The sequence below is a fragment of the Lissotriton vulgaris genome, chromosome 3_1 (assembly GCF_964263255.1).
Source record: "Lissotriton vulgaris chromosome 3_1, aLisVul1.2, whole genome shotgun sequence".
NCBI classification, from domain to species: domain Eukaryota; kingdom Metazoa; phylum Chordata; class Amphibia; order Caudata; family Salamandridae; genus Lissotriton; species Lissotriton vulgaris.
In genome coordinates this window covers 419427120-419440568 of record NC_141689.1, presented here as the reverse complement: position 1 = coordinate 419440568, position 13449 = coordinate 419427120, and the positions used below count along the sequence as shown (strand labels likewise).

General features: G+C 49.8%; 1 protein-coding gene across 2 annotated transcripts in view; it reads left to right on the top strand.

Annotated features, from left to right (window-relative positions):
- CDC20B (cell division cycle 20B) overlaps positions 1 to 13449 on the top strand; it is a 374231-nt gene that overhangs the window by 291395 nt on the left and 69387 nt on the right. For both annotated transcript variants that reach the window (XM_086960634.1, XM_086960632.1), the window contains one exon: positions 13192 to 13286. In XM_086960634.1, coding sequence (XP_086816760.1) covers positions 13192 to 13286 — 95 coding nt within the window. The remainder of the gene's footprint in view (positions 1 to 13191; positions 13287 to 13449) is intronic.

Sequence of the window (13449 nt, the reverse complement as noted above, 5' to 3'; positions counted from 1 at the left end):
GAGGTTGGGGGCTTGCGGGCCGTTCTGGCCATCCTGGTGTGCTGCGGGGTGGGGCGCCGGTGGTCAGGCTGCCTTCATTTTGTGCGGCCGCCGACAGTGCCCGGGTTCGGTGCTGCGTGTGGCTTGCCCCCCACGCTTCCCTGCTCACCTTTGCTGTAGTCTGGCGCGTTCCCACCCCCATCAGACGGCGGCTGGCTTGCGGGGCTGCGTTGGGGCTGCTTGTGGCTCTGTGGGCCCCATCTACCTTGGTGTATAGCTCTGGGACGTGGCTGGGTGCTGCTCCTTCCTGATTGGGCCCTGGGCCTGCTGGATCTCCGTAGCTGCATGGTCTGCTCCCTCCTCTCTGCTGCCTGAGCCGGACCGCCTAACATCGCCAGGGCCGATCCTGCGACACTCCTGCTGATCGCCGCCTCTACCCTGCTGGCTATTTGTTGTTGGCTGGTGCCCTGTGCCGCAGTCCCATCCTGCACCTGGTCGCGCCTGCTTGCCCTGGCCCTACATCATGGGGAGTGCTCTGCCGGGTCTACATCTTTGTGGTGTGGCTGCCCTGCTTGCTGACCAGCTGTGTGAATTACTGGTGTACCTGCTTCTTTTAGGAGCTCACCCCTACACGGCCCTGGGGGATGGGGTGCCCTTTCCGGTCTCACTTCTTTGGGAGGACTGTAAATGGTCGGCTGAGGGTGTAGACCCCTTCGGAAGTCCACTGGATCTCCTGTTTTGCAGCTTCGTTGGCCTGCAGCCTTAGGGGGTGCTGACGTCTATCTTGCCCTATGTTTTCCACGCAGTTGCCCAAGCATGGGGGCCTCACGTCCTTTCCTCTCTGCTTTTGGAGGTGCTCCTTGCCTCCTCCTGGAGGTGCCTTGGGCGGACTAGTCCCACTTCTCACTCCTTTTTGCTACCGGCCATTGGGGGCGGCCGGACCTCTGGTTCCCTTCAACTCCCTTGGACCGCGCCGTGCTGCTGGACCGTCTACCATGGGGAAAAATGATCCAAGACAACCCAAGATTGCCTTCAAGCTTCGGAAGTCTTCCCGCCAGGCCGTTGCTGGCGACGATGGCACCGATTCTGTTGTCAGCGAGGAGGCCTCCTTGAACCGTGAGGATGACCTTAAGGCCATCATGCTGGACGTCAAGTCCACGGTGACCGGTATCGCTGCCCCGCTGGACCAACTCTCGCTTGGACACGGTGAAGGCCCGTGTTGACTCGCACGACAATCGGTTAATACACGTTGAAACCAGGGTATCGGATGTTGAAGATGCCGCCACTCAGGACCGACAGAAACTTCTTCAGATGGACAAGATCCTTGCCATAGTCCAGGATAAGAATGAGGACTTGGAGGCCCATTCCCGGCGGAGCAACCTCCGCCTTACTGGCCTTCCAGAATCCACAAACATTTCCAGGATGGAAGATTTTGTGGAACAGCTGATCAAGGAACTTTTCGGTGAGGTCTTATCCTCGGTATTCATCGTGGAGTGAGCACATCGCTCTCTTGGTCCCCGACCTGGTCCTGGTCTGCCCCCATGTCCTATTATAGCAAAGATTTTGAACTACCGGGAGCCATCCTCCGTGCTGCATGAGACGAGGGCACCATCATCCACCAGGGAAACACTCTGTCTTTTTACCCCGATTATACCCTTGCCGTCCAAGCCGCACAGAGAGAATTCCTCCCTGTCAAACGCATTTTACTGAAACATGAGGTCTCATATTCACTGGCCTATCCGATGTAGCTGAGGGTCCGCCAAGGCACAAAAACACTCGTCTTCCCTGACCCCAGAGAGGCCCTGGCGTTTGCCAAGAGATTTGTCAAGGATGCCCGTTCCTCCCCCTCTTCTTCTCAACCCGATGGGTCTGGCCGCCTAAGTGACAATGACTGAGCAGTGCACGCATTCCTGGTTTACAGACTTTCCCCTGCTTGATAGATGTCTGATGACTCTAATGCTTGGACACCCTGCCAAGCCCTGCCATACCCTCACGGGATGATTCCCTCTTCTACTAATGTTCTTCCCTCTCCTAGTTGTGGGTTCCTGGGGTGGAGTGGGTGGTCTACTCTGCCTGTTTGGGGGGTTGGAGTAAGTGTCGGGAGGTTGAGGTTCTTGGGTCTCTGCTTGTTTTGCGGGCGTGGGGAGGGAGTGGTGGGTGGGGACACAGGAATTTTTGCTCCTCTATTGAGGAGGCGACTTCAGTTTGCCGCCGCTTTGTTGTTCAGTATGGTTTATGCATGTTATACCATTGACACTGTACTGTGCTCTTCGCCTTGGCCATTTGTGGTGGACTTTGTGAGCTACGTTCGAATGTTCTCTCTGACTCCCCCTGCTCCTGTTCTATGGGCTTGGTCTTTCGGTAGGACTGATGCTCTCCTGTTCCTCTCCTTCTTCAGCACACCTTCCTCTTCTACGGTTTGCCTTGTGTTGGGCTCTCATTGGTTATAGCAGTGTTTCGGGCCCTGGGCCTCTCCTGAATGTATTGTTGCTTGTGCGCCTCCCTGCTAATGCCCCAATCGCAAATCCCCACTGTATGCCGATCTAAGGTGTCTGCCCCCCTCCTGGTTCGGGCCGCTTGCTATTGCCTGCCTCTCTTCCTAGTTTTTATTTGCGTTGCGTCCCATTGTGGTGTCTGTTGTTCGCGCTGCGCGGCATGGTGCTCATTGTTGCATTACTATGACTGATGTAGTATGCAGGTCCTGGAATATTCGAGGCCTGAATGATCATCGCAAGGCCCGCTTGATCCACGCACATTTACAGTACCACAAAGTGGATTTATGCCTCTTGCAAGAGACGCACTTGTTGCCGGGGACAGTTTCCAGGCTCCACTCTAGGTACTGGGGGGAATCCCATTCTGCCACTTATTCCTTGTACGCCAGGGGCGTCTCCATTCTGAAAAGGTGGGGCCTTCCTTGGCGGACTGACAGGACGGCAGATACGCGATCCTTCATGGCCTCTTATTGGCCCAACCTGTTACGATTGCCACGGTCTATGGCCTTTATAGTGATGACGCGGACTTCTTCAATCACGTTTGGCATCTTATCTCCTCTTGTGGTCCCGCAGCGATCCTCTGGGGCGAGGATTTTAATGTCACCCTATCTGTGAATTTGGATTGGTCGGGTGCCGCCACTCCTCACCCCTTTCATCCATTTTGACTGATAATGCGCTATGCGACGCCTGGCGCCATCATTATCCTAACGTGGGGGAGGGCATCTGTTTTACTGGCGTGCGGGGCTGCTGGCCTCGTATAGATTTTTGGCTGACCTCCCCAGACGTCCTTTCTTGGCTCTCCGATGTACGGCATATGGTGCGCACCTTTTCCGACCATGCGTCGGTCCAGCTCCGTCTCCGCCCACCAAATTTTCTGCGACGCGCCTTTACATGACGACTTCCCCCTAACGCACTTCGGGACTCGGTCTTTTGTGCAGAAATCCAGACCACGATCACCAACTACTTTGAACTCAACGCGGGCTCGGTCGAGTCCGCTTCTACTCTCTGGGAGGGGTTTAAGGCCGTCATCCGTGGCGAGTGTATTTCTAAACAGGCTGGCATCCTTTGATCTATTCGTGCCTCTTTGGCAAAGCAGGAGGGGGGAAATAAAGGAACTGGATAGGGCCCAGGCTGCGAGGGCCAGTCCCGAGACGTTGGCACAACTGCGTCAAAAACACACTGAATTTACTGAGGAGGCGGGGCGTGAACTGTCCTTCTTGGGCAGGGAGGGCCGGGCGTGCCGTTTTGGCGAGGGTTATCGACCGGGATGCACTCTTGCTAACCTGCTTCGTCCACCGCGTGCTGCTTCTTATGTCACGGCTTTGAGTGATGGCGGCCCGGACAGGACCATCTCCCCGGAGGACAAAAAGTCCTGTTTTTTCAACTTCTACTCACGCCTGTACTCCGCTGGCGCCCCTTTGCCACGGGAGGACTTAGATCACTATTTCAACTCCATCGCACTGGTCTGGTTGGAGAACTACCATCAAAAATTCCTGGATAAACTGTTCTCTAGAGAAGAAATCCTTGCAGCCATTATTGGTTTACCAGGATACAAGGCCCCTGGTTTGGATGGCCTGCCTGCCTCCTTCTATAAAACGTTTGCAGATCTTCTGAAACCACATCTAGCGGCAATTATAATGATTCATTAGATACTGGTTCTTTCCCGCCTTCCCTCCGCGAGGTGCTGATAACCCTGCTTCTCAAGCCTGATAAGCCCCCTGACTGTCGTGACTCCTACCGCCCTCTTTCTCTAATAAACATTGACAACAAAATCTTCACCAAATTGATTGCTTACCGTCTCCTCTTACTTATGCCCACCATTGCCCTTCTCGATCAATCAGGTTTCATCCCTGGTAGGGCGACATCGCACAACCTCCGTACAATCTTTTCAGTTCTACATCAAATTAATCCCAATCTACCGGCCCTGGCTGCCCTGCTGGACGCCACAAAGGCATTTGACACGCTGGAGTGGCCCTTCTTATTTTACATCCTTCCGCGTATGGGCTTCAGTGAACGCTTTCTGCGCAATGTTAGACTGCTTTGTACTAACCCCTCGGCACGCATCCGCATCAATGGCCAAGTCTCTGACCCTATTACTATCGCTCGAGGGACGCGCCAAGGGTGTCTGCTGTCACCCATGCTTTTTGCTATAGCAATGGAGCCCTTGGCCACCAGGTTGCGGCAGCACCATACCCACAGGGGTATCGGATTTTCATCTCATGCTCTGTTGGTCCCAATGTACACGGACGACATTGTGCTTTATGTTCGCCACCCCCAGGAGAACCTTAGTCCCCTTGTCCGCGAGATCATCCAGTTCAGTGGATTGTCCGGCATCCAGGTAAACTGGAGTAAGTCTGTTCTTTTCCCATTGACTGATGCCATGGGGCCCTTCTCGTCTGACTTTCCTTTTGTTTGGGCTTCTGGCCCCAAGCGTTATCTGGGCATGTGGCTCAGTCGAGACCTGGATGACTTGTGGTGATCTAACTTTGGCCGTGCGGTAGACTGGCTGGAAACCAAGATCCCTTTGTGGATCCGGCTCCCGCTATCTCTGGCGGGTCGTATCGTAATAGCTAAGATGGTCGTTCTTCCAAAATTCCTTTACGTGTTTCTCAATATTCCTATCCCCCTCACTTCTCATTTTTTCCGTAGATTGCGCTCCTTAATAATCTCGCTGGTCTAGGCGGGCAAACAGCCAATAGTAGCTTACGATATCCTAACGCTTCCCATGTCCGCTGGTGGTAAGGGTGCTCCTGACTTTAGGCTTTATGCCTTGCGCTCCCAGGCAAGTTTTCTGCATTTTCTGGGTACACCCCGCCCCCTATCAGCCTCACGTTGCCATAGAGAAGGACATGGCTTCTCCTTGGCCACTGTCAACAGCTTTGTTTGTGTCCGGGGTGCGCCCCCGGGCCGAGGTTGTCACTGTCGCTATGCTCTGATGGGCCTGGTCTGGCCGGCATAGGGTGTCTGACGTCCCTTTGCTTTCAGCAAACTCCATGCCCATAGTAAATCACACCGACTTTCCTTCACTTCAGGCCTCCAGCATGTCCAGGAGGGCGGCGCGCCTTGGCCTGATGAGGGTGGCAGACCTCTATCCGGAGAATACCTTTTAGAAGCTCCCTGATGCCTCGGGCCACAGGACACACTCCTGTTTTACCAGCTTCACACCACGTGCCGGAAGCTACATCCCACTTTCCCTCAACCCCCACCTAACATGCTGGCTCTGGACCTTATCTACACTTCCCCGTCCCCGCACAAACTAGTCACTAAATTATATGCCCACACCCTTGTGTCCGCCCTCATCTCCTCTAATCGTGCTCGGGAGGCATGGGGTGCTGATCTCGGCATCGACATCTCGCCAGCCGACTGGCTCTATTGCTGTAATCAGACGAAGAAGCTATCACCAAATTACCGGCTTCATTTGATTCATTTTAAGTACTCGCACAGGCTTTACCGCACCCCGGTGCAGCTCCATAAGGCTCGGGTTCGCTCCTGGGGATGGTTGTTTGCGCTGTGCAGTTCCTGCGGCAGATTTTGCTCATCTTTCTTGGCTTTGTCCCAGGGTCTCGGAGTTCTGGCGGGCGATGTGTTCGTCCATTTCCGACATCACCGGCACCAAGGTGCGTCCGGATCCACTTTTGTGCCTACTTGGTTTTGTTAAATTCTGCCCTGACGCCTCTCGCCACTTGATTGCGATGCTGCTGGGCCTTGCAAGGCGTAGGGTGGCTATGTGCTGGGTCCACAGGCCGGCTCCCAAGGTTGAGAGTTGGCTTGAGGATGCTTCCCGGTGCCAGACTCTATTGTCAGAGTTCTGGGATCTAATGCCTGCCAGATCCCACCCCGTTGATATTTGGGACCCTTTGATTACCTACCTTCTTTCTTGTTCTCGCGCGCTCCCCGCCGGCCTCGGGTCCGCAGCGTCCGCCGGTGCTGGTCAGTGACTGCCTCTTCTCCCTGCAGCTGGCGCTTTCTCCCCTTATTCCTCAGTGATAAATTGCCCACTAAGCTCTGTCTGTGCTTTCCCTGGGGGGGGGATCTTGTGGTGATAGAACTGCAACACTCATCCCATGATTATTGTCTCTGTTGATTGCTGACACCTACATGTAATGGAACAATGGCCCTGCTTTTCACCTTGTGTTCTTTATTATATGCTGCACTGCGATGTTGCATGATGTACTGTGTGTGATTTGAATTTGCTTTTTCTCAATAAAGGTTTTTCAAAATAAAAAAAATAAAAAATAAATCTGCCCTTTATCTTTCCTCTGCAGTATGTGAATGTGTGCTCCCAAACAAGCCTATGCATAATTTTCATTGCTCAGTGTTCCTTCTCCTCGCGTTACTGCATTATCACTTCTCTTCATTTGATAGGCCATTGGTGCTCTCTATTCTCAGTTGCTTTTGATCATTCTTACTTTTTGATGTCTGTCCTCAGCTTCACCATCCTTTTGCTGCCCCTTCATTCATTCTAGACTTGGTCAAGTTCTTCCTCTTTCCAGCTTCCAACATCTATGTGACATTTGCATTCCTATGCTCTTTCAACACTTCTTTAAAAACCCTTCTTTATCTTCTTTGGCATGCCTCCACCAATTTTTTTCCCGTTCTTTCCAAATTTTTCATCCTTAACCTATTGTAATACTTGTTCATCTTTTTTTAGTCTATCTTATTCTTTCCAAATGCTTTAACTTCTTATTTGTCTAACCGATTTTCCCTTTTAACCCTTAATGTATTTTTATGATGCCTGCTCTCTTCATTATTGGTTTATTGTCTATTTTGTTCGAGAGCGGCAGTTGCTTCTCCATAGATCGCATGTTGCTGAGTTCATTATTCCCACAGTCCGCTCCTCCATCTTCAAGGTTGGACAGCTTTGTGTTTGCTACCATCAGTTGTCCAGGTGGCAAAATCCCATGATTAAGCAACATTTTGAGCTACACCAATGTAAGCTGTTTGTCAGTTTTGGATTAGAACCCCTTTACTGAATAAACTGCATTAGTAAAAAAGCTGTACCCCCCACAAAGAGACTATTAAAAGGCATTGATGATGAAGATGACGTTTGTAGTGTGAGTTGTGAAGTTAAAGGTTTAGACAGCAATTGTGTAGTCAACCTATTTGATAAATGTCTAGTTTTTTCTTTCTATCTTTAAGGAAGTCTATGAGCCTAAAGTTTTGCTGCTAGTTTTGCCCTGAGGCAGAAAGCCGGGGTATTAGGCCACAGATCTTGCTGTCTCTTGACCTATTTGCTGCTATTGCGTTTTTGCACAAACATTGTTTTAAAATTGATGTTATCGTGTTGTACACTCTCCTGGGGACTCACTACTCACCTTGACCCTAACAGCCTTCCCCGCAGCCGATTAGGAGCTGACTTGGGACGCTGAAAGGGTAAGCCGCCATCTTGGGTGAGGCACCGGGTTGCGGACCAGTTGATTCTTCCGCCCCGCCCTCGCTGGTATTTAATGCCGTATTTCCAGTTCCTCCTTGATTTGCTGCTAGTTTTTCCCTGCGGCGGAAAGCCGGGGTATTAGGCCACAGATCTTGCTGTCTCTTGACCTATTTGCTGCTATTGCGTTTTTGCACAAACATTGTATTAAAATTGATTTTATCATGTTGTACACTCTCCTGGGGACTCGCTACTCACCTTGACCCTAACAGCCTTCCCCGCAGCCGATTAGGAGCTGACGCAGGACGCTGAAAGGGTAAGCCGCCATCTTGGGTGAGGTGCCGGGTTGGGGACCAGTTGGTTCTTCCGCCCCACCCTCTTCCTGTACTTATAGCGGACTTTTCCCGACCGCGCAGCAGGCGCGCCGAAGGCGCGCCAAAGGCGTGCCCGTCTGTGCCCGTCCGCGCCCGAACGGGCCCAGAGGCCATATCCCCTGGCCAAATTTCTAATCCGCCTCAAAGACTTATTTACAGGGCAGACCAACTGCGAGCATATGGGTTCTATCGTAACGCAGACTGCTCCACTTTCGATCTGACTAGTAAATTCTCTCAGTCTTGTTCAGGCTGCCCATTTTTATTGAAAGCCCCTCTGCTGTGTCGTAGCTGTTCACCTCAAACGCCGATTATCTCTAAAACGGCATATAACTTTCTCAGTATGAACTGTCGCTCTGTAGCCAAGCACAGAAAGATCTCCTAAACGAGGAGCAACCTGACGCTCTTTTTGTCACTGAGTCTTGGTTCCACGATGTCTCTGGACCAGACATCGCGGAAGCACTTCCTGCCAACTATGCCTTTGTTAGGTGCGATAGGGTGGCGAAAGTTGGCGGGGGCATTGCTATAATTTTCAAAAATGTGTATCAGTGCCAATTGGATCACACCGCCTTAAATAACTGTGAAGCCGCGTCCTCCAAACTTGCCCTCCATCCTAAAACTTCACTGACGGGCCTTTTAATCTACCATCTCCCGGCCCAGCCAATGACTGGGTTACCCATCTGTCCGAACTCATTTCTTCTATCCTCACAAACTCCAGTACTTTGCTAGTCGTGGGTGACTTTAATATTCATCTGGAGGACTCCAACAACTCCTCGACCAGAACTTTGATTGCCGATCTCAAGGCAATGAACATTATTCTCCACAATCACGGCCAGACGCACAAAGGTGGTCACCTTTTAGATCCTATCTTTTCCAATTTATCACACTTACAATGTAATCCGACCTTGCCCGTTCTTTGGTCTGACCACTATCTAGTTAGTTTTAGGGTCACACCTATGAACGTTTTAGCTCTACACAGAAATACCTATGCGGTAAGCAGGAGGGCATGGAAAAAGTTGGACATTGTCTCGCTAAATAACGTATTAGCCACTCACCTTCCCGCAGAATTGCTTGGGTCAGTTGATGCCGAAACCGCAGCTATATTGATGGACTCTTGGCTTAAAAATGCCATCGACATCTGCCTCCCTGCTTCTTTCAAGAAGGATGCACTCCACAAGACTCCAGCCCCTTGGTATTTGGAGGCGTTAAAAGTGGACAAATCTTACTGCAAAAAGCTCGAACGCATTTGCCGTAGAGACTACTCCAAGCCTGCAGCACTCGCCTACAAAAATGCCCTAAAAACCTATCATAAAGCCTGTGCCCTGACCAGGGCCAACTTTGTCACCAAAACCATAACTGACGCTATCGACAAATCGAAAGTATTATTTGGCCTGGTGAAAAACCTTGCTGGCTCCCTAACTACAGCAGAAGCTCCCCCTTTGTCGAGCCGAAAGTGTGACGACATTGCCCAGTTTTTTACTAGCAAAGTGGACAAGATTCATCAGGATATTTCCACTCAAAACAGCCATAACAACCATGTGGTTTCTTCCACATATGCAACAGTGGCTAACGCCACTTGGCTTCCACTATTGATCCGTTACTAACCTGGCCCGATTTACAGCCTGATGGTCTTCTTGAAATTCTGTGTAAAATAAAATCTGGCTCCCCTTCCGACCCCTTACCTATAGCTGTACTCCGGTCACTTGATCCCCCGCAACTGTCTGCGATTTGTTCCACTCTGAACCTCTCCCTCAAGACTGCTACCGTCCCAGCCAGTTGGAAACACGCAATGATCACGTCGCTGCTGAAAAGACTACTGCAGGCCCTGAGATTCTTTCAAACTATCGCCCTATTTCATTGTTGCCTGCCTTTTCTAAGGTTCTAGAGCGACACATTCATCACCACCTCACTCAGTTTGTGAGCACAAATAACTTATTGCATCCTTCGCAATCAGGTTTTCGGCCAGGTTTCTCTACAGAAACAACACTCCTGGGCGTCACAGAGAATCTTCGGTCCCTGCTTGACAGATGTGAGATGGCTGCGCTGATATTACTTGACCTCAGCGCGGCGTTCGACTCCATCTCACATAAAATTCTCCTTGACTCTCTATCCACCATGGGTATTGAAGGATCAGCCCTTGGCTGGCTGGCTTCCTTCCCCTCTGACCGCACTTTCCAAATTTTCTCTCACTCAGCCACCTCTAATATTTATTACCAGCCTCACGGTGTCCCCCAAGGTTCCATTCTTAGTCCTTTACTTTTCAATCTTTATGTTACCCCTCTGGCCCACATAGCCGACGATTCACAGGTTGTCTTTTCCCTTACTAAATCTGACAAGGCCTCCACCTCTCTCCTTCAGTTTGGACTTGGGGAAATCACCAAGTGGATGAACCACAATCTTCTCAAACTGAATGGGGGGAAGACGGAGGTCCTCATCCTCGGGCACAAACCAGACCTTTGGTCCCCCAGACACTGGCCTGCAGAGTTAGGCCCGCTTCCTTCTCCTGCGGAGCAGGTGCGGAACCTGAGTGTCATCATCGACAGGGGTCTGACAATGCAGGGTCAGGCTAACAAGGTGTCATCAACATGCTTTACCATCATACGGTGGCTCAGAAAGATCTTGTGGATGCTGCCCAGTGACGCCCAGAGATCTGTGGTTAATGCCTTGGTCACCTCCCGGTTGGATTATGGCAACATACTCTACCTAGGGGTGGCAAAGACAGTCACTCGATGCCTGCAACTTGTGCAAAATGCCGCAGCGCGCCTTCTCAGCCGCTGCCACAAAACTGATCACATATCTAGTCGCCTTCGTGACCTTCACTGGCTGAAGGTGGACAACCGAGTGAAGTTTAAGGCGCTTAGCTACATGCATAAAATTAGGAATAAGGTGGCACCTAGGTACTTGCAGACCTTGGTGAAGTGCTATTCTTCGCTTCTCTTCCCAAATTCTCTTTTCTCTGCCTAAGGTCAAACTCTGCAGAGTGGGCGGTCGCTCCTTTACCTATCTGGGGCCCAAGTTATGGAACTCCCTCCCTCTGGATATTCGGTCAGAGGACTGTTACACTCGCTTTCGTAAAGCTGTCAAGACCTGGCTTTTTGATCAATAACTTAATGGCCTCTTCTATCTTCTACTAGCTGCATTATCTTAGCGCCGGGAAACCCTTTCGGGCAGCTGTTGCGCTTTAAAAGCTCAAATAATAAATAAATAAATATTTTCTTTTTCTAAACAAATAAGCCGCATATGCAGTAATGAATTATCATGACAGCAAAGTAAAACAAAAGAGTTCTCTATGGCATGTAGGCAATAACATTGTGTCATGAATAGCTGAGACATCAAAGCAGCACAGAGGGGCATATTAGCAAGGGCAATATCGCCACTTTAGGGGGACTTTTTCCCGCTAAAGCGGCGATATTTTTATCGCCCTTTTAGCAAGCTGTCGCTAACAGCAGTTAGCGACAGCTTTTAGGCGATAGCTACAGGTTTGGGGGCCGCCTTGCATGTCAGTGATATTTATCGCCAATGACATGCAAAGTGGGCGTACCCAAACTGTTAAAGACTGAAAACAGTTGGTAACACAGCTATGGCCTATTAGCAAGGCAGGCGAAGCGATAAAAAAAATTGCGCTACGCGCGATTATTGCTATAAACTAACGCCTGCTAAATAGTTGGCTTACCTGTATAGTCAATGGGGGTGGATTATCAGATTAAGCCACCATTGTGGTTAATACGAGAATATCGCTGGATTTCCAGCGATATTCTCGCATTTTGCCGCTATCGCTGGATATTTTAGCACAATGGAGAAAAACGTTGCTAATAGCATGTTTTCTCCGCTAAAATAACCAGCGATAGCCAGCGATAAAAAAAAAAAAGTTGCTAACCACGTTTAGCGATAAATATCGCTTTTTCTTGCTAATAGGCCCCAGACTTCCTAAACAAAAGAATCCAGATATCAGTTATTACTTGTTGTCTGGTCAGCAAAGTAAATTAATCATGGAACACACTCAAGTAAAAGCTAAACACTCAGTGGCGGCCAGCTCCAAACAAAACTGGTGGGCTGAATATTTGACCCACTGACAGGCACTGGTAAAATAAAACAAGCAGTGCACTTGGGCTCAGCGGCAAAGCTCTCAATCGTCTGTTTTGGCTGGAGCACCCTGGTCTGATGCTCATCAGGCTATGGGGGTCTGTGCTTGCTCTCGACCCAGCTGTCTAAGATAGTTCGGGTTGGAGTGTTTCAAGTGTGCGACATGGGCTCTTTAAAGTGAAGTGCACTGTGCCTATTTTTCCTCCCTGCTGCCAGTCTCTCCCTCCCAGACTCAGCTGCTTGCCAGAATGAATTATACAATGGTAATTAATTTGTTTTATTACTGTTTTATGTTTCATGTTTCCCTTCACTTTTAGCAGCGGGCAATGCTCCCTTGCCCCAATGGAGGCACCGCCGCTGTAAAGAATGTTGCACCTGTAGTCTATCCAAAGGGCCACTTGATACCCCATCACCAAAGCCTACTGGAAACACAATTGGGACAATGTACCAATTCACAAAACAGCCTATTCTAGCAATGACAAGCCATGGAAAATAGATATAAGCCAGAGGCTGAGACAAAGCCCACTATCTCTCTACACTCTTATTGTAATACTTACAGGATTATTGGCAGGAGATTGTCTAAGCTGCACCGACCGACAATGACATTTTCCCCTGTTTTTGGTTAATGCAAATACTGGTGAGAAGATGCTCAGGTTTTGGCGCACAAGTGCACATTCAACGGTCATGATATGGTCCATGGTACGGAGTAAATTTCAGTTAAAACTGTAAAGAAACACATTAGTGAGACATTACGGGGAAATCTATATTTGCAAATATTTTATGCAGAGCTCTTCAATATTATGTTTTGTGCCAGCATTGATGCCCATCGGATGTTGTTGTAATAAGGTATTGCCTGTTGAGTTCTTTGCTAAGAATCTACTGTTTATATTGCAAGTTATGGGACATTGAAACAAAGAAGAGGTTGCGGAACATGCTTGGACATGTGTCAGTGGTTGGAGCGCTAAACTGGAACCAGCACATACTAACCAGGTGAGCTTTGCAATATTTTCTAAAGATGCATGGAATAAAGCATTTTGTGGCAAGGGCACTATCACTTTGGCCATTGCACAGTTACGTTTTTAAAATAATAGGAAAAAAATCATGCAATCTTGCAAAGACTTCTATGAGGCATTCCCATATTTTTAGTTGACAA